This window comes from Arabidopsis thaliana, chromosome 3, assembly GCF_000001735.4.
Source record: "Arabidopsis thaliana chromosome 3, partial sequence".
Taxonomy (NCBI): domain Eukaryota; kingdom Viridiplantae; phylum Streptophyta; class Magnoliopsida; order Brassicales; family Brassicaceae; genus Arabidopsis; species Arabidopsis thaliana.
In genome coordinates, this window is record NC_003074.8 from 19,675,696 (window position 1) to 19,699,413 (window position 23,718).

Genomic DNA, 23,718 nt, shown 5'->3' on the forward strand with positions numbered 1-23,718 from the left:
AAAAAAGAAAATTTTCTATATTTTTTTTTTTTATCACCATCGTTGCATTCATTTTACCATTAACATACAACACATAATTGTCCTATGATGTTAATTTTCTCCTTAAAACTTAACTATGAGTTAATATTTAACCCACATCCATTAGCTCAAGCTTAAAATTGGAGAAATGTCTGAAATCAAGAATCCAAAATTTTGTTATTGTTGAAGCTCGAAAAAAAAACATAAAGAGAAAGAATTAAGCTTGAAGAAATCAAGCTCATTGCGAAGAGTGTATTTTGAGTGTGAGGAAAATATGAATCGTATCAAAATCGTTTTATTTATTTATTGAAAGCTCATGTACAAGGAGAATGAGAACATGCTTCTACAGTTTTTGTCAGTATAAATTGGTAATTATTTGAGTACTTTGTGTATTTTTATGGAATAGCTAAATACTTTATATGTTTTTATATTTTTTTTTGACATGACATAAGTAAATATCTAACAAAAATAAATTCTCAAATTTGAGTCTCTATATAAAAATAAAACCAATAAGCAAAAAATATTAAAATCTAAAAACCAATGGAGAATTAAACTGTCTTCTACTAACAAACCCTTATTTCTTTTTCTTCTTCACTTAATTAAAAATAGTAAATGTATTATTAGATAATCGTGGAAAAGTCAGAAGGAATGTCTCTCCCCTACACCTCCGAAAACCAAGAAATACGAGATTTGAAAAATAGAAATACAAATTGATAGAAAATGTTAGGGCCACATCTACTCACGAATACGCATCTCCAAAGTAGCATACTTAACAATTTCCTTATCCTTGATTATGAGAATAGAAAAATAATGAAAACTTCACATACTTTTCGTCGTCGTAATGGCTTCGTTTTGCTTCTTGTTCTGATTCATTTTTCTGTGTTTGGTTTCTCTTCAAATATCGATGTTTCTTATAGAGCAAGAGGCATCAAAATCAACGGTGACCAAAAACGTGTTCTCTCGAATTCCAATCACCCTCGCAGCGATTTTCGGAAATCTCTTCAACATGGAAAGGAACATTCAGCATGTACGAATCATAAATCTGTTCGAGGTCCAATAACGCGTATTTTTTGCCAAGACGGATATGTTATCACCAATATCAATTTTGCCGACTATGGAAATCCCACTGGTACATGTGAACACTTTAGACACGGCAAATGCGGCGCACCAGCTACTTTGAGGCTTGTCAAAAAGGTTAGCAGAATTAACTAGCGTTAATATGTTATGTTGGTTTTCTTGTCAATGAATCTTATCGTACGTTGGCATTGTTTATGCAGAATTGCCTTGGAAAACCGAAGTGTGTATTTTTAGTGACGGATGAGATGTTTGGTCCGAGCCATTGCAAGGGACCTCCTACACTCGCGGTTGACGCCACTTGTACAAAAACCTAGGTTTCTTATTCCTACTTAAGATTTTTGTTATAGAGATTGTTTTTTTTTTCTCTTTCTCTCGTTTCAATCAAGTTGGTGTTGGTCATTGTATTTTTCAAATTTCAAAACATAAGCAAAGTTAGCAAACCAAGCTTTTGCGTTACATGTACAATCCTATACAAACTCGATTGACGCTTACGTAACGTTTGTGCATGTATACACCATAATCGTCAATGGGACAAATGTTTTGGAAAATGTTAGTTTTACCAACACAAGCTAGAAAAGTTAGCCTGACACATTCCCTAGCTAACATTAGAACAACTAGATAGACTAATAATAAAACTAAGGAAATAATTCAAAATAATGAATATAATTGTGAAATCTAGTTATAGAGGTAACTGGATTTCAATCCCAATTTTGAAATCATTTATTTCGTATATATAGTACATTATAATTATCATTAGTTGGGTGGGAATGTAAGAACACAAATGAGCTGTCATGAGATACATAAATTAATGGATAATATTCTGACATTTATACAACAATAAAACACTTAGCAGAGGCATAATTCTCTAAAATTTAACTAACAGCTAGAGATAACTGTGAAACAAATTAAACTCATCACGTCTATGAAAATAGAAAATGTTACTAATTCCTTCTCTTTCACTGGAGAATTAAAACTATTAATAAATAATCGTGGAAAAGTCAACAGGAATGCCTTTCACCAAACTCCTCCGAAAACCAAGAGAATGGAAAAATATAGAACTACATTGAGAGGAAATTTCGTGGCCACATTTACAAACGAATTCGCCTCTCCAAAGTTTGATTAATCTAAGTTTAACGAAAGCAAAAGTGTAACTACATCCATAAGAAGTCTACTTAAACAAATGTCAATACCTTGATTTTGATAACATAAAACAAAAACAAAAATGGAAACTTTACAATGTCGTCATCAGCATGTCTTCATTTTGCTTCTTGTCCTATTTCATTCCTCTCTGTTTGGTTTAGCTTCAAAGATCGATGTTTCTGACGATGCACGAGGCATCAGAATCGACGGTGGCCAGAAACGTTTTCTAACTAATTCTCCTCAACATGGCAAGGAACATGCAGCGTGTACGAACGAAGAACCTGATCTCGGTCCGCTGACGCGTATTTCTTGCAATGAACCTGGATATGTTATTACAAAGATCAATTTCGCTGATTATGGCAATCCCACTGGTACATGTGGACACTTTAGACGTGGCAATTGCGGTGCACGAGCTACCATGAGGATCGTCAAAAAGGTTAAAAAAATAAGCTAACAAAAATCAACATTAACGTGTGTATAGTTAATACTAATAGATATTTTTATGAGTCTTATAGTTAGTAATGATTTGTGCAGAATTGTCTTGGAAAAGAGAAGTGTCACCTTTTGGTTACGGATGAGATGTTTGGTCCGAGCAAGTGCAAAGGAGCTCCTATGCTCGCTGTTGAAACCACTTGTACAATAGCTTAGGTTTCATCATATATTGCCTGCCCCTATATAGAGAGATTTCTTCAAGTGTATTGTTTTTGTTCATCTTTTCTCGTTTTGGTCAAGCTGTTGTTTAGAGTTTCTTTGATGCATGGATCTATATGTTGTCGTCTTGTCGATTATGTTTCAAGTGCTTTAATTTTACATAATCAATGTAGTCATGTTTTTGTTTCAACGCAGACATTAATGGTTTACTATCACTTTTTTAAATATGGAAGTATATCCATGGTGAATTTTACGAATCAAACTCAAGATTGATTATAAGAGTCAGTACTTCACTCTATTTTATACTCAACGTTAGCACTTGGCAGTGCATAGATCCCACATTTATTAAGTCAATTTTCTTATTACTAATCTAGATGGGTTAACATGCAATTATGGAAATTGTCAAAAAAAATTATCCTTAGATTGGTTTGGGAAAAAAGAAAAAAAAAACAATTATGGTAAAGTAAAAAATGAAGAAGATATTAATGACTTATTAAGTTCAATTATGACTTAAAAGCTGACGTCATAAAGAACTGGTTGGAGTTCTACGAAGAAGTAGTTTCGAATCCTTGACGTCAACCTAAAGCCAATACGAAGAAGAAGAAGAAGAAGAAGAAGAAGAAGAAGAAGAAGAAGAAGAAGAAGATCGTGAGCCACTATATTCGCTTCCTTCCTCTAATTTCCGATTCCAATGGACCTGAATCGCAAACACAAGGTATATCTCCTCCTTCTTCTCTCGCTACTGTTGAACTTGAACCATTTCGATGCTGTTTCTGATCATCGCTTTCGAATTCGATGTAAAATCTCTTCGTTGCATTGAATTTTGTTTTCTTTTTTTCTCTCTCAAAATTGGTGGTTCTAAAGGAACGTAATCGTTTTGATACCTTGTTCGTTGTTAAATTATAACACTTAGGGTTCTTAATTCTTATAGCACTCAGATTTGTTGGGATTTGAAGCTCCTCGTAGTGAAGAAGAAGCTTGACATGCCTCAATTTGAATCCTAGACTAATAAATTTTTCCTGAAAAATCAATTCGAAATTAGGATTGGGAATCGGAAATTATGTTTCGGTTTGCTTCACAAAAGTTGATCTAAGGTTGATTACATGTCTTTTAAATTGGTGCATGACGATGCATCTGTGATTGTTAAATGAACTCTTATCAGGTGTCTCTTAGAGGTGCCAGCAGTGGGGAGATTTCAAGGGATGCTTTGCTTGCTAAAGTGTCTCAAGAAAGGGAGCTACGCAGTTATGCAAGACGCGCTAATGCTGCATCACTTTTTATTCAAGTACTTCTTCTTTCTGCTAACTTTGGCTGACTTGGAATCTCTCGATGTTGTTTTTGGTTTTACGGGACTTTTATCTAAGCTACATAGAAGAAGGCATAAACTTAAAAGTAAATTTTTCCATTACTTGTAGAGAGTTTGGAGGTCTTACATTGTGAGAAAGAAGGCAGCTATAGAGATCCAAGAGGAGTGGGAGAATTTACTGAGTTGCCATTCTGTTACACTGACCAAAAGTTGGGTATCAAGCAGAGTATTGAGACCGTTTCTCTTCTTTGTCAGATCTTTGTCTGTCCAACATCAAAAGATACAGGCAAGAGAAATACACTGCATGCAAACTTGCTTTAAGATTCTATTGGAAAGCATCAACTCTAATGGTATGATTCTTTCTTTTTTTTGTCTTGCTTTAATTTGAATTGTTTGTCTTGCAAATAAGGAGGGAATAAATCTTGTTGTCTTTTGCAGATCAGGGGTACAATTTTTGTTCACTAGCAGTTGGTACATCTGAAGATAGTAAAACATGGGCCTGTCAAACACGAAGGATGGTTTCTCTCTGCTCTTTCCTTCTCACGGAGTGTAATTATTCGCAGGAAAGGATAAAAGATGTTATTGGTGTCAATGCCCTTCTATTACGTATTCTTATTGTTTTAACTGATCCCAAAAGCTGGAAGATTATTACAAATGAAAACTTTGAAGATGCAGAAACAGCTAAAAAGATAATTATTCAGTTTATAGGGAGCTGTAAAAGTGGATATTACTCAGCAGTTCGGAGATATATCAAGACATTAACCAAACATACAGACGAGAGACTAGTGATTACTACAAGTGCAGTAACTTTGGCTCTACGACCATTCCACGTGAAACAGCCTGCTTTTGTTGATGACAACCAACCGGACACGAATTTGGCTGTTGAAGAATATGTTTCTCTAATACTGACGATTCCTCGGCTTGTTTGCTACCTGCCAAGCGCTCTCATACGTGCACTGAAGCACAAGAGCATACTAATGCCAAGCTTTCACACCATATTGGTAAAACTCATATCATATTTTCTTAGACCAATTAATTTCTTCTTAAAGTCTCAAATAGGATGTAGAGAGAATTGGCTGACTAGTTTTAAATCTCTGTTACTTTTTTCGACGAACTAGTTACTTATTTTTTTCAAAAAATCGAAGTGCTTATTAAAGTGTGGCAGGTGACACCAGCTTTTGAAGGACAAAATCTTGAACATAATATCGGAAATGGAGAATTCAGAGAAGCAAAGTTGTACCATGGAGATACCTTCTGTTGGATGGGTTATCGGGAACATCATATCCCTCGCAACAGTTAGTGAAACCGATTTTATGGATCCACAAGAATCAAATCCAGAGATGTTTTATGTCTTGTATGTTCATGTTATTGTGACTCTCGCCGAGAATCTATTGTCTCAGGTTGAAAGTGTTGGAATTCAGGATATTCATCTTGATATTGAGGCCACATCGAATGAGACAGAGAAAGGAAATTCAGTTAAGATTTCTTTTGTGGAAATGCTTCGACCAGTATGTCAACAGTGGCATCTCGCAAAACTGTTGGCAGCTTCTGGGAAAGAAATTCGTGTTATAGCAGATAAAGATGCATCAACGAGTAGTAAGAAAGGATCAGAAACACTAGGACTGCTTGATATAGCACGATTATATTCATGCATGTTGAGAATCTTCTGCGTGATGAATCCTGTTCTAGGACCTTTGCCTGTCCTTAACATGTTATCCTTCTGTCCTGGATACATTGTCTCTTTGTGGAATTCTCTAGAGAGTGTCCTACTCCCTGAAAATGGTTGCACTGCTGACGATGCATCTCATGGATCTGCTAAAACTTCATGGAATACAAGAAGTCCTTCTGAGAAGAAATTGAAACATCTCAAGAATGACAGTGTCAACAAGTGGGTGAATGTGCTAAACAAGTTTTCTGGTAAATCACCGGGACCACGTGAACATGTGGAGTGTACTAGTGATCAACCAGGATCAGGCCAGGTTAATGAGTCAACTAATGATGTATGGGATGTGGAAACTCTGAGGGGTGGTCCTGTAGGTATCTCCAAAGAAGTGTCATGCCTGCTTCATCTATTTTGTGCAACCTATGCACATTTACTCGTTGTTCTTGATGACATACAGTTTTATGAAAAGCAGGTAAATATGCTATATGGTTTCCTGCAGCTTATATGTCATTAGTCTGATATTTACTAAAGGTTTGTTATGTCATATAGGTCCCCTTTATGCTAGAGAAGCAACAGAGAATTGCATCAATGCTTAATACACTCGTGTACTATGGATTGTTGCGAGGCACAGGTCCTGAGAGTAGACAACTGATGGATTCTGCTATCAGATGTTTGCATTTATTGTATGAAAGAGATTGCAGGCACCCTTTTTGTGCTTCTGCCCTGTGGCTCTCACCTGGTAGAACTAGTAGACCTCCAATTGCATTTGCTGCCAGGACTCATGAGGTTTTACCAACCAGTGATGTTCTTACAACTCCAAGCATGGGTTCTGTTATAACAATTACTCCGCATGTCTTTCCATTTGAGGAGAGGTAATCTTACGTTGATTACCCTTCATAGCCTTTCCATGTCTTTTATCTTTGTGCTACAATAACTTCTAACTAACTTTATCTGTTGAATGATGTTCATGTTGTGCTATCCCTGCAGGGTCCATGTGTTTAGAGAGTTTATAAGCAAGGATAAAGCTTCAAGGAAAATGGCTGGTGAAGTGGATGCACCTGGTGCGAGGTCAATAGAGATAGTTGTTCGTCGAGGTCATGTGGTTGAAGATGGATTTCAACAACTGAATTCAATTGGTAGCAGGCTAAAATCATCCATCCATGTCTCGTTTGTGAATGAATCTGGCCTTCCTGAGGCTGGCCTAGACTATGGTGGGCTTTCAAAAGAGTTTTTGACTGACATAACAAAAGCAGCTTTTGCTACTGAGTAAGCTCTTCTGTATGTATGCATACTTTATTCTAGTCTTTGTTGTTACTTGTTCCAGTGGATTAAGTTTTATTTATTTATTGGTATGTCCATTATTTTTCTTTTCCAAAAGGTATGGGTTATTCTCGCAAACCCCTACTTCAGATAGGTTGCTTGTTCCTAGCCCATCTGCACGGCACCTTGAGAATGGGATTCAGATGATTGAGTTTCTTGGAAGAATTGTTGGAAAAGCTCTATATGAGGGAATACTGCTGGATTACTCTTTTTCACACGTTTTCATCCAGAAGCTTTTGGGGCGTTATAGCTTTATTGATGAACTATCAGGGCTTGATCCAGAGCTCTACAGGAACCTCATGTATGTCAAGGTAAAAACCGTTGCAGGTGATATATCTGTCGCCTCATATGTCAAAATTCAATCTTGTAATAAGTATCACAGGAAAGGGTTTCTGAGATCAAGACTTTGTTTATATGCAGCATTATGATGGTGATTTGAAGGAACTCTGTCTGGATTTCACAGTCACTGAAGAGTTTTGTGGAAAAATGAGCATAATTGAACTCAAACCCGGTGGGAAGGATACTTCAGTCACGAATGAGAACAAAATGCAATATATTCATGCAATGGCTGACTATAAACTTAACCGGCAGGTATCGTCTTTTTAACGTTTTATAAATAATCTTAAGGTCAATCATCCTGCAAAACAAAAGTTACTTCATAATTAATGAGGTAAACATGTTGTCCTATGTCTTGTCTCCAATGCAGATTGTGCCCTTTTCAAATGCATTTTACAGAGGATTGACTGACCTTATATCTCCTGCTTGGTTGAAACTATTTAATGCCCATGAATTTAATCAGGTGTGCGGCTCTAATGTAATGATTTCTAGATTTTTTTCTTTTGTACAAAGCTATTGTCTCACAAAGATTCCTTTACAGTTACTCTCAGGAGGAAACCATGATATTGATGTTGATGACTTAAGGAGGAATACAAAATACACTGGTGGTTACAGTGATAGCAGTCGAACAATCAAAATCTTCTGGGAGGTAATAACTCTTAATCAGAAGTCCTGATCTCTACGTTTTCTTTCTATTCTGTTTGCCAATTTATGACATATGCTGAGAGTTTGAGTGCGGCTTGTATAATTTCTCTCTGGGCATCCTGTCTCAGGTCATGAAAGGCTTTGAACCGAGTGAACGTTGCTTGCTCCTCAAATTTGTGACTAGTTGTTCTCGGGCACCACTCCTTGGTTTCAAATACTTGCAGCCAACCTTCATCATCCATAAAGTTTGTTTTTGAACTTAAGCTTAGAAATGTATGTTTGATATTCTGTTTGGTAATTTTGTTTTCTTACTTTTGTGCTTTTTCATCTTCTGCAGGTCTCTTGTGATACCTCTCTTTGGGCTGCTATTGGAGGACAAGATGTAGAAAGACTTCCATCTGCTTCTACGTGCTACAATACTCTTAAGGTGAAGTTTCAATAGTCCAATTATCTTTGTAGTCTACATGTGAATATTCCTATATCTTTTTTGTTCAGTCTTTCTTTTTGGATTTCTTCAGCTTCCAACGTATAAACGAGCAAGCACTATGAGGGAAAAACTATTGTATGCGATTACTTCAAATGCAGGATTTGAACTCTCGTAGAGACCTCTAACCAGGTATTCATCTTGTTATGCACCTAGACCTTTTATCCTTTATTCTATTCAATGTATATGGCTTCTGTCAAGTTAAACTAGTAAGGCTGGTGTAAACAGTGTGTTTGGTTTATCTTAAGATTATGGGAACTTGTTTCTTCTTGGTAGTTGTATATGAATATATGATAATCAACTAAGCTGAAAAAATCTTCTTAAGCTTTACCAAAATTCTTGCTGTAATCAACCTTAGAAATGTTAAAGAGGTAGATTCGGAACAAAAATAAAATACCAAAGATTGTGATCTTCTCAAACAAATCTTGGACCTATAGACCCATCAGGCCATCACACAGTGACACAGACCAGATTGGTAGTTTCTACATTCAGTCACACACACGCACACACAATCTGTCTCTTATTTGTGAGTTACATATATAGAGAGAGAAAGAGAAAGAGAGAAGAGAGAGAGATAGAGAGAGAGAGACAAACTTTGGTAGCTATTTGTAGGTATACAGTTTGAATTCAATCCAACTGGAATGAAGCTCAATTCAATTGATTAGAGAAATCCCTTGACCCAGTAGTTGACCAGCCAACAGCTCGTTTACAGCCTCTGTGGGATGAAATCCATCCCAAAACACATATCCTGTGGCATTTACACACGTTCCGAAGGATAGAGAATTGCAAAGGAACGATGTTTCTATTGTCCCTGTTCCGCAGCATGCCCTTTTTGTTTCAAAGAATCCTAGAATACATGTAGTTTAGACATTTAATAAGATGTTAATGGTATCTTGTTAGTTGCTAACTAGATTAAATATCTGAGTTCTTCTTCCTGTGAATAGCTCACTCTATCATGGTCTAAAGTTGAATGAGGATTTAGATTTTGCAGGTGTGTACCATTGTCAGTTGGGTTGGTGATGATGTCCAGGAAAGGTTGGTAGACATTAAAGGCGACGAGTCTGAGGCCTGAGTGTCTATTCATCAGTAACCGGGTTGTGTTCTCAAGTTTAGTATTGAACATGATAGCATCATTGTTCAGTCTCTCAACACAACTTTTGTTTCCTGCACCGAAAAGAGTGATAGCTGCAGGCAGGCAACCCATCGGCGGTAGCGATATCACTCCGATTCTCCTTGCTCCTAGTTCATACAGATTCTGTTACAAGTGACAGTATGATTCTTGTTCACACAAAAAAGGGTAAATAACTGATACGATTTTTTTGTGTTTCTTGTAAATTTGCACATTCATATGGTTGCCTTATTATGAATATCGAGTTCTACAAGTTCGTTACTAAACTTAGAAGTACCTGGATGAATTCTGAGAAGGATCTCAGGAGAATGTCAGCGAACTGATCAGGTGTATTTAGGATGTTGAGTAGAGGATTGATGTAATAATTCTGAAGAAAGTCGCTAGATCCCGCACTCAAAATGTGGATACCTCTAGAGAACAGTATGCGCGCGTTCCCCCTCCCGATCATTCTCGTTACTCTATTTTGATACGCCCTGTAATAGCTCAGCTGTCGTGTTAAGGAGATCGAGCCCTGCAAAAGGAAGAGTAAAACCTTATGGATCATTTCTTGGGTATGTGTGTAATGATGTTTGACTGTGTTGTCTCCTTTACAAATGGAACAGATGTGGCATCATAGTATCCTGAAGAAGCTGATGCAAAGTTGGCACCGATCAGGATATTCTCGTTGCTTGCTTCCCGGCTTAGGAATGCAGGTGGGTATGAAGAGAAACCAAGGTACTCGGCTAGACACAAGTAGGCAGATTAAAAAACCAATTAGATTAGGAAGAGAGAAAAAGTATTTGAAGGTAATACTTGATGGAGAGATAGATATATGTGGTTTTGTGAGAAAGACTTTACCTGAGAAATCTACAGCGAGTTTTCCGTTGCAGAATCTTCCGGTGGGTCTTTGGTCGATGAAGTCTCTACCGTAAGGAAGAAAGTTGGATTTGACAATGCTGAGTAAGTTATTGTTGTTGCCAACGTCAACAATGGAGTCGCCAAACATGATGAGTGCAGGAACAACAGCTCCTTTGGATTTGCAGAAGAAACAAGAAACCAAGAGAAGAACTCTAAACCCCGAAACTCTCATCTTTTGCATTCCTTTTCGTTCCTGTCTAATGCAATCAGGTCGTTAGGACAAATAGAGAAGAGAGAGAAGCAGAGAGAAAGAAATAGAGAGTAGTGGTGAGAAAATGGAGACTTAAGAAGATGATGCATGTTATACAAAATATAATCATTCTCCCCATGCTTATGTTTAAGATAAAGAAAACGCATTTGCTAGTGCAATAGAGTAGGTGGAAATTGTTTATGAGGTCAGTCTCTTTGGTCATTGATCATGGGACCATGATCAGTAATATCTTTGCATCCTCGAACATAAACTTCCGTCATATCGCGAAATTTCAATTCGGGCCACGCGTGGAGGCTTTGGTTTGAAGGGTAGCTCTATCAATAAAAATATGGGTATTGGGGAAATCATCTAATCTTGATTGATTGATTGCTCAATACTTCAATAATCTAATTTTGGTTTCTGTTGAACCGTTGGAGGCATGAATATAAAATTCTGATAGGATACAGTTTTCTTGATAAGAGATGATATGTTTGAGGAAATCAAAGTGTGAGCTCCACCAACTTTTAGTTGTTGTTCTTGTAATAATGTATTGGGTAATGTGGCATCCACCTCAAAGATTGTGGTTAAACCATCATGGTTTTTTCTTTTCCTTTCTTCTTTCTTCTATTGTGCTTAAGCCATCATGGTTTATTTCCTTTCTTGTACATAGAAAAGTCATAAGCTTTTTAAAAAAACTTATGAAGAATATTACAAGGAAAAAACAAGAGTTTGGGCCATATCACCACCATGGAAGTAAAAATCTCTACTTGGTACAAGACCCAAATTAGTAGAAAATGGCTTCTTTTGTAACAAATTTGGACTGTTGGGCCATATTGTTTTGTTTATACATAAATTAAAGCCCAAAATGATTTAGTTGGGTCGTCTAGAATAAACCGAACTATTAAAAAATCATTGGTAGAGTCGGTTATGTTATTTCAATTGTGGCTAGCATGAAATTAAGTTCAATTATTTTACATTTTTACTATTAAGCTTCATATTCTTACGTCGAACCGAATTGAAATTAGAGAAAACAGAAAGATAAACCGAATTATAAACAAAAACAACATAGACTAGAGTCGGTTTAATCACGTGTAGCTTATAAATTAACATCAGTAAATTTCCATTTTTACTAGCAGCTTGAAATTAACGTCAGTGATTTTTACAATCCTTGACTAGTAGCTTCAAAGTAAAGCAGCAACTCTTATTTATTTGGGGTTTTCACTTTTTCCCCAAAATTGTCTCCGACTTCAAACATAACACAAATCGTTCATCGTCTTCCTTCTCTCTCTCTGATTCTCTCATTCGCGAATTTCAAAGGTTCTACTTCTCTCAGAATCTCAGCTCTTTCACGAATCAATGGAGAAGTTAAGATGAATTTGGGTTTCTAATTTGATTGGTTTTTTGTTGGCTACAGCTATGGCGGATACGGTAGAGAAAGTTCCCACCGTTGTTGAGTCATCTTCATCATCCACCGTTGAAGCATCTAATAGCGCCGAGAAGACTGAGCCCACGACGGAGAAGAAAAAGTGGGGCGATGTTGAAGATGATGATGATGAAGAAGAAGCTGTATCGGAGCTTAATTCATTGAGCATTAAGGAAGAAGAGAAACCTGATTCTATTCTTGAGGAACCTGAAGATTCTAACATCAAAGCTGTATTACTTCAATTCCCTCTCTCTCTTTGATCCTAATTACAGTCTAGGGTTATTAGATTTTCCAGATTCGTTTGGTTGATTTTGAAATCTGGTGTTTTTTGAAGGTTACTTCTGGTGACACACCATATACATCAGCAAGTAGATTTGAAGACTTGAACTTGTCACCTGAATTGATGAAAGGCTTGTACGTTGAGATGAAATTCGAAAAGCCTAGCAAGATCCAAGCTATTAGTTTGCCTATGATAATGACGCCGCCACACAAGCATCTGATTGCCCAGGCTCATAACGGATCTGGAAAGACGACTTGTTTCGTTCTTGGAATGTTGAGTCGTGTTGATCCCACATTGAGAGAGCCTCAAGCTCTCTGTATTTGTCCCACTAGAGAATTAGCTAATCAGGTTTGTTTAGTTACTCTGATTTTGGTTATGATCTGAGAGTAATCTGATTGTTGACTTCTTTTAATGGTTGAATGACAGAATATGGAAGTTCTTCAGAAGATGGGGAAGTTTACTGGGATCACTGCTGAGTTGGCTGTGCCTGACTCAACGAGAGGTGCACCGGCGGCAACAAGAGGAGCTCCTGTTTCTGCTCATGTTGTGATTGGCACCCCTGGAACGCTTAAGAAATGGATGGCATTTAAGAGACTAGGTCTAAATCATTTGAAGATTCTGGTTTTTGATGAGGCTGACCATATGCTTGCTACGGTATGCTCTTTCTTCTGTTTTACTTGGTCTTGTTATTTTCTCAACTGTAATGATTTAACTTCTGTATAATGTGATTATATTTTCCCTTCATATGTTGTTGATAATTGTTAATTCATTGCTGTTGCAGGATGGGTTTAGGGATGATTCCTTGAAGATAATGAAAGACATTGGGAGAGTTAATCCCAATTTCCAGGTCTGTTTAACTAGTGTCTGATTTGGTCATGCTTCTTGAATTATAAGTAGGATGACAGTTGATATCTAGTGGCATATCTATCGTGATATCTAGGGGGCACAAGATAGTCTACTGAGCTTATAGTTATACTTGTTTCAATGTTCAGAAGCTCTTAGTAAATAGAAGCACCTCAGCTGTGTTTTTTTCTGTTGTTTAGAGCCGTCATATCTTAAGATGACATATATGTCTGTGCTAAAATGATTATGAATATCTTCACTGCAGAAAGCTGTACTAATGACTGCTTGTGTTTCACTATATTTATGGCTGTTAATCTCAATTCAAAGGAAACTCTTTTTCTTTCTTTCTCGTGCTAGATTTGATTGTGTGCTTGTGTTCTTGACCTATTTTCAACAGGTTCTTCTTTTCTCGGCAACTTTTAACGAAACTGTCAAAGATTTTGTTGCGCGGACAGTCAAAGATCCCAACCAATTGTTTGTCAAAAGAGAGGATCTGGCTTTGGACTCGGTGAAGCAGTATAAAGTTGTTTGCCCGAAGGAGCAAAACAAGATCGAAGTCATCAAGGATCAGATTATGGAGCTTGGGGATATTGGGCAAACCATTATCTTTGTGAAAACAAAAGCGTCTGCTCAAAAGGTGCACAAAGCCCTTGCGGAAATGGGATATGACGTTACCAGTGTCCATGGTAATCTGACTGAATCGGACAGGGATAAGATAGTTAAAGAGTTTAAAGAATGCCTTACTCAAGTGCTCATTGCTACCGATGTCATTGCAAGAGGTTTTGACCAACAGCGGGTAAATATTGTCCTTTGAGCCTTTTCCTTTCTTCTCGTTTTACCTCAAAGATGCTTCGTAGTTAATACCTCTTGTTGGTTATATACAATACTTGCAGGTGAATTTGGTTGTCAATTATAATCTTCCCACTAAATATGAAACTGGAGAGCCAGATTATGAGGTGTACCTTCACAGGGTTGGGAGAGCTGGCCGGTTTGGTCGCAAAGGTGAGTTTTGATTCTTCTTTTTTTCTTTCTCAAGTGTTTCCATAAGTTCTTATCAGTTTCTGAACTATGTATTTGTATTGTAGGAGCGGTTTTCAACTTGCTGCTTGATGATGGCTGGGATAAAGAGGTGATGGAGAAGATCGAGAAGTATTTTGAAGCAAATGTTAAGGAGGTATTATAAGATTTCTGAAAACTGCTATATATCTTTCAAGTGTTTGTTAAAACAGTATCCAACGATTTTAAACTTTGCTGCAGATCAAGTCGTGGAACTCAGAGGAAGAGTATAAGAGTGCATTAAAGGAAGCTGGCCTGCTGGACGAGTGAGGAAGAGAGACAGCATGTGTTCAAACCATCTTAAAAGACTATGTCGTCTGTTTTCTTGAGATTGTTTTAAGAAAGAAACTTGTATACCTCTTTGAGGTTTTCTTGTAATCTTTTTATCTGATTGCTGAGAGTTTCAGACTTTGTAGATTTTTTGTTAAGGGAAAAGGAAAACATTTTTTATGTCAATGTCAATCACTTTAGTATGAACCTAAACAGTAAACAGCAAAGCATTTTTTTTACAACAATGGGTAAGAGTCATAATACACAACCAAAGTCTCGAATTCAATGTGTAAAGCTTTTTAATCTCAAATGTTTGACGTTTTAGCGGCAAGATGGATCAATGCTCGTCGATGATAGGTAGTACGAAGCTTCTTGTATTTCTGCACAAATGCTGCTGTATCAATCTCCTTCTCTAGGAACTTTTCTTGCAGGGCTTCGGATTCTTCATCCACCTGATTCATAGCCTCTGCAAAACAAGTAAAAGGTGTTTAGAACAGTAGAGAAAATGAGACGAGGGGAGAATCCATTGCAATGGTAAATTGTTACCTTGAAGTTTATGAAGAAGAGAACCAGGGGAGTAGAATTTGAGGATCTCTTCTTTTTGCCTCTCAAGCTCATTAAGCTTTTCTTGCGCAGTTGCGAGCTCAGTTGTACGGATAATTCTGCACTGTAAAATAAGTAAAGACTGGTAAATCAGAGATATCGAAAAGGTATAACATGGTAAAACTGAACAAGAAAAGTTGGTTCTTGATACACACTTGGTTTCTGAGCTCCATTATCTGTGGCTCCTTCTCCAAGTTGTCTCCTGTTACATTTGATCAAATGGAAAGTTCTAGATTTCTGGATTGAACTAAAGTTTCCTGTAGAATTACATGAACCATAGAGTACTTACTAGCTAGCTGCAATGTTTCTCTACGGAGCTCATCTTTGATCTGACGGACAGAAACAAATCACGAAAAAATTAACGTCCAGAGACTATAACAAGGAACCAGAAAGCTGATGACATGATACAGGCTTTATCAAACAATATCAATGTATAGACTTGAAAGAGCACTAATGAATTATATCAACACAGAACTAAAGAAGCTACATATTCTTAGAGCTACAGATAAGACCCTCGGTTATCCAGAAACAACCGACTGTTTTAGAGACTATAACAAAGAACCAGAAAGCTCTAATTACTGGCAACATGTAGAAGATGACGCCATGATAAAGGCTTCCTCAAACAATATCAATGTATATACTTGAAAGAGCACCAATGAATAATATCAACACATAACTAACGAAGCTCCATTCTTAGGACTACAATTAATAGTAATACTCTTAGCTATCCAGAAACAACTGACTGTTTTAGAGACTTACATTATTCTGGACTTTGACCTGGTCAAGAGAGAGCAGAAATTGCTGATACGCATCTTTGTCAGAGAGAAGCTTCCTGAGTTCATCCACGCTACAGAAAAGTATACACTATTCAAAAAGAAGACATACAAAAAAAACGCACACTCGAGAGAAGGATAACAAACAAACAAACAAAAAGAGCAAACCTTTTGTCTTTCAAGAAGACGATAATGCCAGCTGCTTCACCCGGTGATACTTGTGCTGAAATCTGACCTGAACTTTGAGGCCGGGATGAGCTTGGCGAGCTAACTAAAGAAGGCGAGTACCATGGCGACTGTGAAGAAGCTTCCTGAGGACGAGATTGCCCTTGTTGTTGGTCTTTTGATCCCCTTCACGTACACAACAAAAAAAAGAAACATCATCAACTAACTATCTCAGCTTCCAAGTTAATATAATACATCACCTCATAAACTTGAAAGGTGCATTTATACAGCACATCATTGTAAACCTAATATCAGTAACTATGAACCCTAAATCAGTAGCTGAGCAAAATCTACACTTGTCAATTCACCTCAAAAACCTCAAATATATCATTATAGCTCAACAAACTACACAACAACAAGATTTCCTTAATCGCTAACAGACCTAATGTCTGGATCACGCAATTTCATCAATAACATATGAATCAGATGGCAAAAAATTCGCAAAATCATACCAGAAATTGAACATCGTTTCTAGAATTCGCCGACTAACGAAAGGAATTGACTTTTTCTTGTTCTCTTGTACTTCTTCTTCCTACCAGATCGACAAAATTTAACAACTTTACAGAAACAGAGTTTACAGAGTTTCAAAGAAAATTCGATCTTCTCTGTTTCGTTTCAGATTTTGCTACTTGCTTTTAAAAGGCCCAAATACGAGGAGGCCCATATTAAGTTTTGATTAACAAAACGTAGTCGTTTTATGCATCGTCGTCCTTATCCACGCGTAACGGTTCGCGTTTCTACACAGAGTCAAATATTTCTGCACGGAAGCTTCGAAAAGAGGTCATCAATGGAGTCTTCACTCTTTTCTCCATCTTCCTCTTCTTACTCTTCTCTCTTCACTGCAAAACCTACGCGTCTTTTATCACCAAAACCCAAATTCACATTCTCCATCAGATCCTCCATTGAGAAACCCAAACCCAAACTCGAGACCAATTCATCGAAATCCCAATCATGGGTCAGTCCCGATTGGCTCACAACACTCACTCGTACCCTTTCCTCAGGAAAAAACGACGAGTCAGGTATACCAATCGCGAACGCGAAGCTCGACGATGTCGCTGATCTCCTCGGAGGTGCTCTCTTCTTACCTCTCTACAAATGGATGAATGAGTACGGACCCATTTACCGTCTCGCTGCTGGTCCTCGTAATTTCGTAATTGTGAGCGACCCAGCGATAGCTAAACATGTTTTGAGGAATTATCCAAAGTACGCTAAAGGCTTAGTCGCTGAAGTCTCTGAATTTCTATTTGGTTCGGGTTTCGCTATCGCTGAAGGACCTCTTTGGACAGTAATTTCATCTCCTCCTATCTCAATTTTGAAGTTTTTGGAATTGTGGAAGTAATGTGTGACTGTCTTGTATGATAAGTAACTCTAATTTTAGGGTTTAGATTCCAATCTTCTCTATTGGGCTTAGCTGAAGTCTGATTTTTTACATAGGCGAGGCGTAGAGCGGTGGTTCCATCGCTTCACAGGAGGTATTTGTCTGTGATTGTGGAGAGAGTATTCTGCAAATGTGCAGAGAGGCTTGTTGAGAAGTTGCAGCCTTATGCAGAAGACGGAAGTGCTGTGAATATGGAAGCGAAGTTCTCTCAGATGACACTTGATGTCATTGGGTTGTCTCTTTTTAACTACAATTTCGATTCTTTGACTACTGATAGTCCTGTCATTGAAGCTGTTTACACTGCTCTTAAAGAAGCTGAGCTTCGTTCTACTGATCTTCTGCCATATTGGAAGGCAAGTTTCCTGTGTTTTTTCTGTGGTTTGTTGATTGTGTGGAACAATTGGATTCTTGTTAATTGAGAGGGTTTGGTTGTTTTTTTCAGATCGATGCATTGTGTAAGATAGTCCCGAGACAGGTGAAAGCTGAAAAGGCTGTAACTTTGATAAGGGAAACTGTTGAAGACCTTATTGCTAAGTGTAAAGAAATTGTCGAAAGAGAAGGCGAAAGAATCAATGATGAGGAGTATGTAAATGATGCTGACCCAAGTATCCTGCGTTTCTTGCTTGCAAGCAGAGAAGAGGTTTAAACTTTTTTCCTTAAGTTTATAAGCAAATTTGGCCTTTCATTATCGCATAATCGAAGCTGATGTTGCATTGTGAGGGTTTTCAGGTATCAAGTGTGCAGTTACGGGATGATCTTCTCTCAATGCTCGTAGCGGGTCATGAAACCACTGGATCTGTCCTCACTTGGACACTTTATCTCCTAAGTAAGGTACCTTAATGTATCTTCTACTTTGCTATGCTAGAGAATTTACTTGGATGGGAGCTTCTCTGTTCTCATTTACCTCTTCAAATTCTCTATGTTCATAGAACTCATCTGCATTAAGGAAAGCACAAGAAGAAGTAGACAGAGTGTTAGAAGGAAGAAACCCGGCTTTCGAGGATATAAAGGAGTTGAAGTACATCACTCGTTGTATAAACGAGTCAATGCGTCTCTATCCTCATCCTCCTGTAAGCAATCAAGCTCATCTCTCTAATTATTCATGAACTAAATTTTCTGATTGATTTGTTTCCTGGTAGGTCTTGATAAGAAGAGCTCAAGTTCCTGACATTCTTCCTGGGAACTATAAGGTCAATACCGGACAAGACATTATGATTTCAGTCTATAACATCCATCGTTCTTCCGAGGTACAGTTCTCTTCCTTCTCTCGTCCATAGTATAACATAGGGGAGCCTAATCCTTCTCTTCAATGATCTTTGTGTGGTTCGGATATCTAACCGGAGTGGACATTCCTAGTATTACATTCATGCCCACATTTCTTATGTGTTTGTTGTTTGTTATTCCAAAGGTATGGGAAAAAGCTGAGGAATTTCTGCCTGAACGATTCGACATAGATGGCGCAATCCCTAACGAAACAAACACTGATTTCAAGTAAACTCAGTAGAACACATCTTTTGACACAAACTACTGAATCAAGATTAGTGGTTTTGATTAGGGAATTTAAAAGATGATTTTCTTTTTTCACCAGATTCATCCCATTCAGTGGAGGGCCTAGAAAATGTGTAGGCGATCAGTTTGCATTGATGGAGGCAATTGTGGCACTCGCGGTGTTTCTTCAGCGGTTAAACGTTGAGCTGGTTCCTGATCAGACCATTAGCATGACCACAGGAGCAACCATACACACCACCAATGTATGCCAATGTTCTCACACTCGAGAGATTAATGAGAGTGTCTGTTTTGTTTAGAATGATTCCAATTTCTCTAATGCTGATATTTTCAATTTCAGGGATTGTATATGAAGGTGAGCCAAAGGTAAAAACCAGAATTTATGTTTTCATGATAATTGATTGGTGTGAATGGACTTGTTTCATAGTACTCTTGAGAAATAACCACAAAAAAATGAATTATGGAAAATAGTTGTACCATCGGAAATGTGAATTTTGAACAGTGAGATGCTAGTACCATTAAAGTTTGGTAATTGTGTTATCATTTCAAATCAAACTTTCATACAGCTTGTGTTTGTTCTCCATTTTTCAGTAATTACGAAAATCAAAATTTTATTTTTTTTTGAATTTCTAAATAATAGACTAAGGTCTAAAACCATCCCATTCCATATGGACCACACGTAACATTAACCTTAAAAACCATATAAAACCATATAAAACCAATACTAGTGGGTTCTATAGCGATGTGTAGTTTCACTTTCACGTACGAGGAAGATTAAAAAAAATGGAGAACGAAAGCTCAGAGAGTAGAAACAGAGCTCGTCTTGCCATTATGGAGCTTGCTAACATGATTAGCGTTCCCATGTCTCTCAATGCCGCCGTGCGACTAGGCATTGCCGACGCCATTTGGAACGGCGGAGCCAATTCTCCTCTCTCTGCCGCCGAGATCCTCCCTCGCCTCCACCTACCATCTCACACTACCATTGGTGGCGACCCCGAGAATCTTCAGCGTATACTTCGGATGCTCACCAGCTACGGTGTCTTCTCCGAACACCTTGTTGGATCCATTGAGAGGAAATACTCTCTTACGGACGTCGGAAAAACTCTTGTAACCGACTCCGGCGGCCTCTCTTACGCTGCCTACGTCCTCCAACATCACCAGGTTTATGACTCATTTTCATTTTCCAAAATTGGAGTGATATATTAAAGGACTAATGATGGTATAATAAACTAATGTCTAAAACTTGTTGTGAAAATGATATATATTACAGGAGGCGTTGATGCGAGCATGGCCACTAGTTCACACGGCAGTGGTGGAGCCGGAGACAGAGCCGTACGTGAAAGCAAACGGCGAGGCGGCATACGCTCAGTATGGGAAAAGTGAGGAGATGAATGGTCTAATGCAAAAGGCAATGTCTGGCGTATCTGTACCGTTCATGAAAGCTATATTAGACGGCTACGATGGGTTTAAATCAGTGGATATTTTGGTTGACGTAGGAGGTAGTGCAGGGGATTGTCTGCGTATGATCCTTCAACAATTTCCTAACGTCCGTGAAGGGATTAATTTCGATTTACCTGAAGTTGTTGCCAAAGCCCCCAATATTCCTGGTGAGATTTTGTATTTATGATATATTGTACGTACGTTATTTTCTGAAAGTAAAAAGCTATTTTTAGTAATGTACGGAGTAATAATGGATGATATATTGTATGGTTTAGGAGTGACTCACGTGGGTGGGGATATGTTCCAATCAGTTCCTAGCGCTGACGCTATCTTCATGAAGGTTTGTTGTAACATTATTGTCTGTCACGAGAATACACCTACTAACATTTTTGCTAATAGGACGAATTCTAGTTTCTGTATATAGTTTTAATGTTTAGTGATATAGGTATAAATTTATAAGTCGCTTCGGACAATATGTTTGGTAGTATATAGTCTTAGTTATCGTTAGATCATGCGACTGGTCACTTTCATTTATTTATGATCATTTAAATATTGATTATACATTTCTCAAACCAAAAACTTGTGATCTGTTAGACCATGGATAGGGATCTCATGTTTGTTGAAAGAACAACACAAACAAATACACACATTTTTTGCTTCTCTGGTCCCAAATTAATATCTTGTAATATTGTTGTTTGAGTGTAAAGTGGGTGTTAACGACATGGACGGATGAAGAATGCAAGCAGATAATGAAGAATTGCTACAACGCGTTACCAGTTGGAGGAAAGCTGATTGCGTGTGAGCCGGTCTTGCCTAAGGAAACCGATGAAAGTCACCGGACTCGTGCCTTGTTAGAAGGTGACATCTTTGTCATGACCATCTATAGAACCAAAGGTAAGCATAGAACCGAAGAAGAGTTTATAGAGCTTGGTCTCTCCGCGGGATTCCCTACTTTTCGACCTTTCTACATTGATTACTTCTACACCATCTTAGAGTTTCAGAAGTAATATTCAAGCATTTTTCTTCTCATATTTCTAAAAGCTTCAAAATAATGAATCAAAAGACCTCTTTGTTAATTGAGTTGAGATATCTAGTGAAGACATTAATATTTTCATCAAGATGTAATAATCTAAAGTCTATATTCTAAGTGCATCCTTAAAAGGCATTTTCCATATATATAAGTTTCATCTTTCGAGAAAAAGGAAAAAAGACTCTTTAAGTGATGATTTCAAGAGTATTTCTAAATCACTCATTAGGCTAAGAGAAGAGTTCGAAAGTATACATATTATGCACATTATATCTATATGAATTTTTCTTCTTTGGCAAAAAGAAAAATCGTTTGGTGTTATTCTTATAAATCTTATGTCAACTTCTACATTCGATTTTTCTACACGAGACTCAATTGCTCCAAAACATCTTGGATTAAAATTGAAACGTTAATACTCGAAGATCCCTTTTCTTCCACAGCCTTTTTCGCCATTACTGCAAGTTCTTGAATACGTCTCCTTCGTCTCACGAATTCATTATCATCATCATTTTCGTCTACACGTTGACAATCTTGGTCCATCAAAAGCTTTATAGCTTTCACAACACTCGGTTTCTTGACCAACACTCCAAGTCTCTCCTCGTCTCCCCATCTCACCGGAATCTCCACCCCAACCCTAACCCCGATGTTCAAAACCTCCACGATGAGTTTCTCATTGAGAAATTGTTCAGCGAACAACGGCCATGTGATCATTGGTACACCAAAACATATCGCTTCTATTGTAGAATTCCAACCGCAATGAGTCAAGAACCCGCCGGTTGAACCATGTGAGAGTATCATAGCCTGAGGACTCCAACCCTTTATTACTATCCCTCTTCCTCTAACTCGCTCTTCAAAATTTTCGCGTTTTAGCCATTCGTCTAGCTCAATCATGTGTTTTTCCTCGGTCTTTATCACCCAAATAAAGGGTTTTCCCGATTCTTCTAACCCTAAACCTAGTTCTATCAATTGATTAGGTATTAGTCGACAGAGGCTACCAAGAGAAACATATAAGACTGACCTTGGTCTCATCGAGTCAAGAAACTGCAAGCATTCGGTCTCGCTTATTGCGATGTTACCATTACTTCCTCTATCGAATAGGTCAGCCATACGGTCGTTGCATAAAGAAACGGGTCCAACGAACCATACCTTCTTATTGATGGCCTCAGCGTAGGCCTCTGCATAGCCAGGCTCCAATTCCTGGAAGCTATTAACAATAACCCCAAAGGCTTCTGATTCAGATTCACGCATCTTCTCGCGAACGTCATCCATATTTGCTAACTTCTCAAAAGCACCAGGTAACTGAGCTCTAGCTATCTCAATCCTATGTGGCATTCCTGGTATAGGGAATGGCTCTACGGCCGAAGAAACCGAGAGGTGCGGGCTATGAAGATGGATATTGTGCGAACTCAAAAGAGAGAAGCAACACATTCCATGGAACACGATCCTCGGGATTTTGAACCTCTTTGCGGTTCTTGACGTCCAAAAAAGGCATTTATCGGAGATTATGCAACTTGGAGGGATATCTTGTTGCTCAAGAAACCGTTCCATGGGCTCTTGGAGTTTATCCACAGCGTCATAGAATCTTCGTAGGAGGTCTTTGGAGGGCAAAGTGTCCAGAGTCTCACAATCTTTGGGAAGACCGAATTCTTTGTAAGGAATTGGAAATTTAACGACATTGATTTCGAGACCCGACTCTAATCTTGCTCGGTCAACTGTCTTCGCAAACCTAGAAGCATTTTGAGGGGTTGTAACTATGGTAACGATGTTGCCTTGTCGTGCAAGAATCTTGGAGATGTCGACCATGGGGATCAGATGCCCTTGAGCCATGAGAGGGATCAAAACAAAGTGAAGTCTTTTGGCTTTTGAAACTATTTTTGATTCCATTTTTGGGTTTAGCAAATGTTTATGCATATACAAAATTCGACAATGTGTATATACGTGTGTGAATGCATCTGGTGAGAGACCTTTAATTAATTGGGAAAGTCATCAAAAGCTGTATATATATACTGACTTTGAACAAGTCACCAAAAAAGAACTA

General features: G+C 37.9%; 9 protein-coding genes across 11 annotated transcripts; 6 read left to right on the plus strand and 3 right to left on the minus strand.

Annotated features, from left to right (window-relative positions):
• Positions 1 to 614: 614 nt before the first annotated feature.
• AT3G53075 (D-galactoside/L-rhamnose binding SUEL lectin protein) lies at positions 615 to 1,596 on the plus strand (the record flags this gene model as incomplete). 2 transcript variants are annotated; one of them, NM_001339594.1, is made up of 2 exons in its annotated part: positions 615 to 1,212; positions 1,296 to 1,596. In NM_001339594.1, the coding sequence occupies 2 exons, from the start codon at positions 739 to 741 to the stop codon at positions 1,407 to 1,409; spliced, it is 588 nt and encodes a 195-aa protein (NP_001326653.1). In that variant the 3' UTR covers positions 1,410 to 1,596. The 2 variants fall into 2 exon arrangements, with proteins under 2 accessions (NP_001326653.1, NP_001118829.1); NM_001125357.2 differs by having other exon boundaries at positions 829 to 1,212; positions 1,296 to 1,562.
• Positions 1,597 to 2,242: 646 nt separating this feature from the next.
• On the plus strand, positions 2,243 to 3,095 carry AT3G53080 (D-galactoside/L-rhamnose binding SUEL lectin protein). Its single transcript, NM_115168.3, has 2 exons — positions 2,243 to 2,671; positions 2,770 to 3,095. Exons 1-2 carry the CDS (start codon positions 2,318 to 2,320, stop codon positions 2,881 to 2,883), a joined length of 468 nt encoding a protein of 155 aa, NP_190876.1. The 5' UTR covers positions 2,243 to 2,317; the 3' UTR covers positions 2,884 to 3,095.
• A 386-nt stretch (positions 3,096 to 3,481) lies between these two features.
• On the plus strand, positions 3,482 to 9,665 carry UPL7 (ubiquitin-protein ligase 7). Of its 2 annotated transcripts, NM_001035773.2 has the most exons (15): positions 3,485 to 3,601; positions 4,049 to 4,171; positions 4,302 to 4,542; positions 4,631 to 5,193; positions 5,368 to 6,327; positions 6,405 to 6,727; positions 6,843 to 7,121; positions 7,234 to 7,486; positions 7,596 to 7,766; positions 7,882 to 7,974; positions 8,053 to 8,160; positions 8,285 to 8,401; positions 8,494 to 8,583; positions 8,675 to 8,772; positions 9,623 to 9,665. In NM_001035773.2, the coding sequence occupies exons 1-14, from the start codon at positions 3,578 to 3,580 to the stop codon at positions 8,756 to 8,758; spliced, it is 3,429 nt and encodes a 1,142-aa protein (NP_001030850.1). In that variant the 5' UTR covers positions 3,485 to 3,577; the 3' UTR covers positions 8,759 to 8,772; positions 9,623 to 9,665. The 2 variants fall into 2 exon arrangements, with proteins under 2 accessions (NP_190877.1, NP_001030850.1); NM_115169.3 differs by lacking the exon at positions 9,623 to 9,665 and having other exon boundaries at positions 3,482 to 3,601; positions 8,675 to 8,964.
• Positions 8,991 to 11,289, minus strand: AT3G53100 (GDSL-like Lipase/Acylhydrolase superfamily protein). The gene is made up of 5 exons (NM_115170.5): positions 10,607 to 11,289; positions 10,361 to 10,491; positions 10,047 to 10,280; positions 9,640 to 9,895; positions 8,991 to 9,487 (listed from the first exon to the last, which is right to left on the minus strand). The coding sequence occupies exons 1-5, from the start codon at positions 10,845 to 10,847 to the stop codon at positions 9,294 to 9,296; spliced, it is 1,056 nt and encodes a 351-aa protein (NP_190878.2). The 5' UTR covers positions 10,848 to 11,289; the 3' UTR covers positions 8,991 to 9,293.
• Positions 11,290 to 12,044: 755 nt separating this feature from the next.
• Positions 12,045 to 14,966, plus strand: LOS4 (P-loop containing nucleoside triphosphate hydrolases superfamily protein). The gene is made up of 9 exons (NM_115171.3): positions 12,045 to 12,173; positions 12,271 to 12,509; positions 12,614 to 12,907; positions 12,986 to 13,213; positions 13,341 to 13,406; positions 13,800 to 14,198; positions 14,296 to 14,404; positions 14,488 to 14,576; positions 14,660 to 14,966. The coding sequence occupies exons 2-9, from the start codon at positions 12,273 to 12,275 to the stop codon at positions 14,726 to 14,728; spliced, it is 1,491 nt and encodes a 496-aa protein (NP_190879.1). The 5' UTR covers positions 12,045 to 12,173; positions 12,271 to 12,272; the 3' UTR covers positions 14,729 to 14,966.
• Positions 14,876 to 16,883, minus strand: VPS37-1 (Modifier of rudimentary (Mod(r)) protein). The gene is made up of 7 exons (NM_115172.4): positions 16,782 to 16,883; positions 16,273 to 16,455; positions 16,091 to 16,178; positions 15,621 to 15,660; positions 15,487 to 15,533; positions 15,275 to 15,395; positions 14,876 to 15,194 (listed from the first exon to the last, which is right to left on the minus strand). The coding sequence occupies exons 1-7, from the start codon at positions 16,793 to 16,795 to the stop codon at positions 15,034 to 15,036; spliced, it is 654 nt and encodes a 217-aa protein (NP_190880.1). The 5' UTR covers positions 16,796 to 16,883; the 3' UTR covers positions 14,876 to 15,033.
• Positions 16,884 to 17,061: 178 nt separating this feature from the next.
• LUT1 (Cytochrome P450 superfamily protein) lies at positions 17,062 to 21,847 on the plus strand. The gene is made up of 12 exons (NM_115173.3): positions 17,062 to 17,614; positions 17,764 to 18,060; positions 18,150 to 18,347; positions 18,437 to 18,538; positions 18,637 to 18,777; positions 18,847 to 18,954; positions 19,116 to 19,198; positions 19,296 to 19,458; positions 19,554 to 20,374; positions 20,484 to 20,820; positions 20,929 to 20,993; positions 21,361 to 21,847. The coding sequence occupies exons 1-9, from the start codon at positions 17,117 to 17,119 to the stop codon at positions 19,581 to 19,583; spliced, it is 1,620 nt and encodes a 539-aa protein (NP_190881.2). The 5' UTR covers positions 17,062 to 17,116; the 3' UTR covers positions 19,584 to 20,374; positions 20,484 to 20,820; positions 20,929 to 20,993; positions 21,361 to 21,847.
• AT3G53140 (O-methyltransferase family protein) lies at positions 19,948 to 21,847 on the plus strand. The gene is made up of 4 exons (NM_115174.2): positions 19,948 to 20,374; positions 20,484 to 20,820; positions 20,929 to 20,993; positions 21,361 to 21,847. Exons 1-4 carry the CDS (start codon positions 19,997 to 19,999, stop codon positions 21,658 to 21,660), a joined length of 1,080 nt encoding a protein of 359 aa, NP_190882.1. The 5' UTR covers positions 19,948 to 19,996; the 3' UTR covers positions 21,661 to 21,847.
• Positions 21,848 to 21,911: 64 nt separating this feature from the next.
• Positions 21,912 to 23,697, minus strand: UGT73D1 (UDP-glucosyl transferase 73D1). Its single transcript, NM_115175.2, has one exon. The coding sequence runs from the start codon at positions 23,589 to 23,591 to the stop codon at positions 22,041 to 22,043; it is 1,551 nt and encodes a 516-aa protein (NP_190883.2). The 5' UTR covers positions 23,592 to 23,697; the 3' UTR covers positions 21,912 to 22,040.
• Between the last annotated feature and the right edge of the window lie 21 nt (positions 23,698 to 23,718).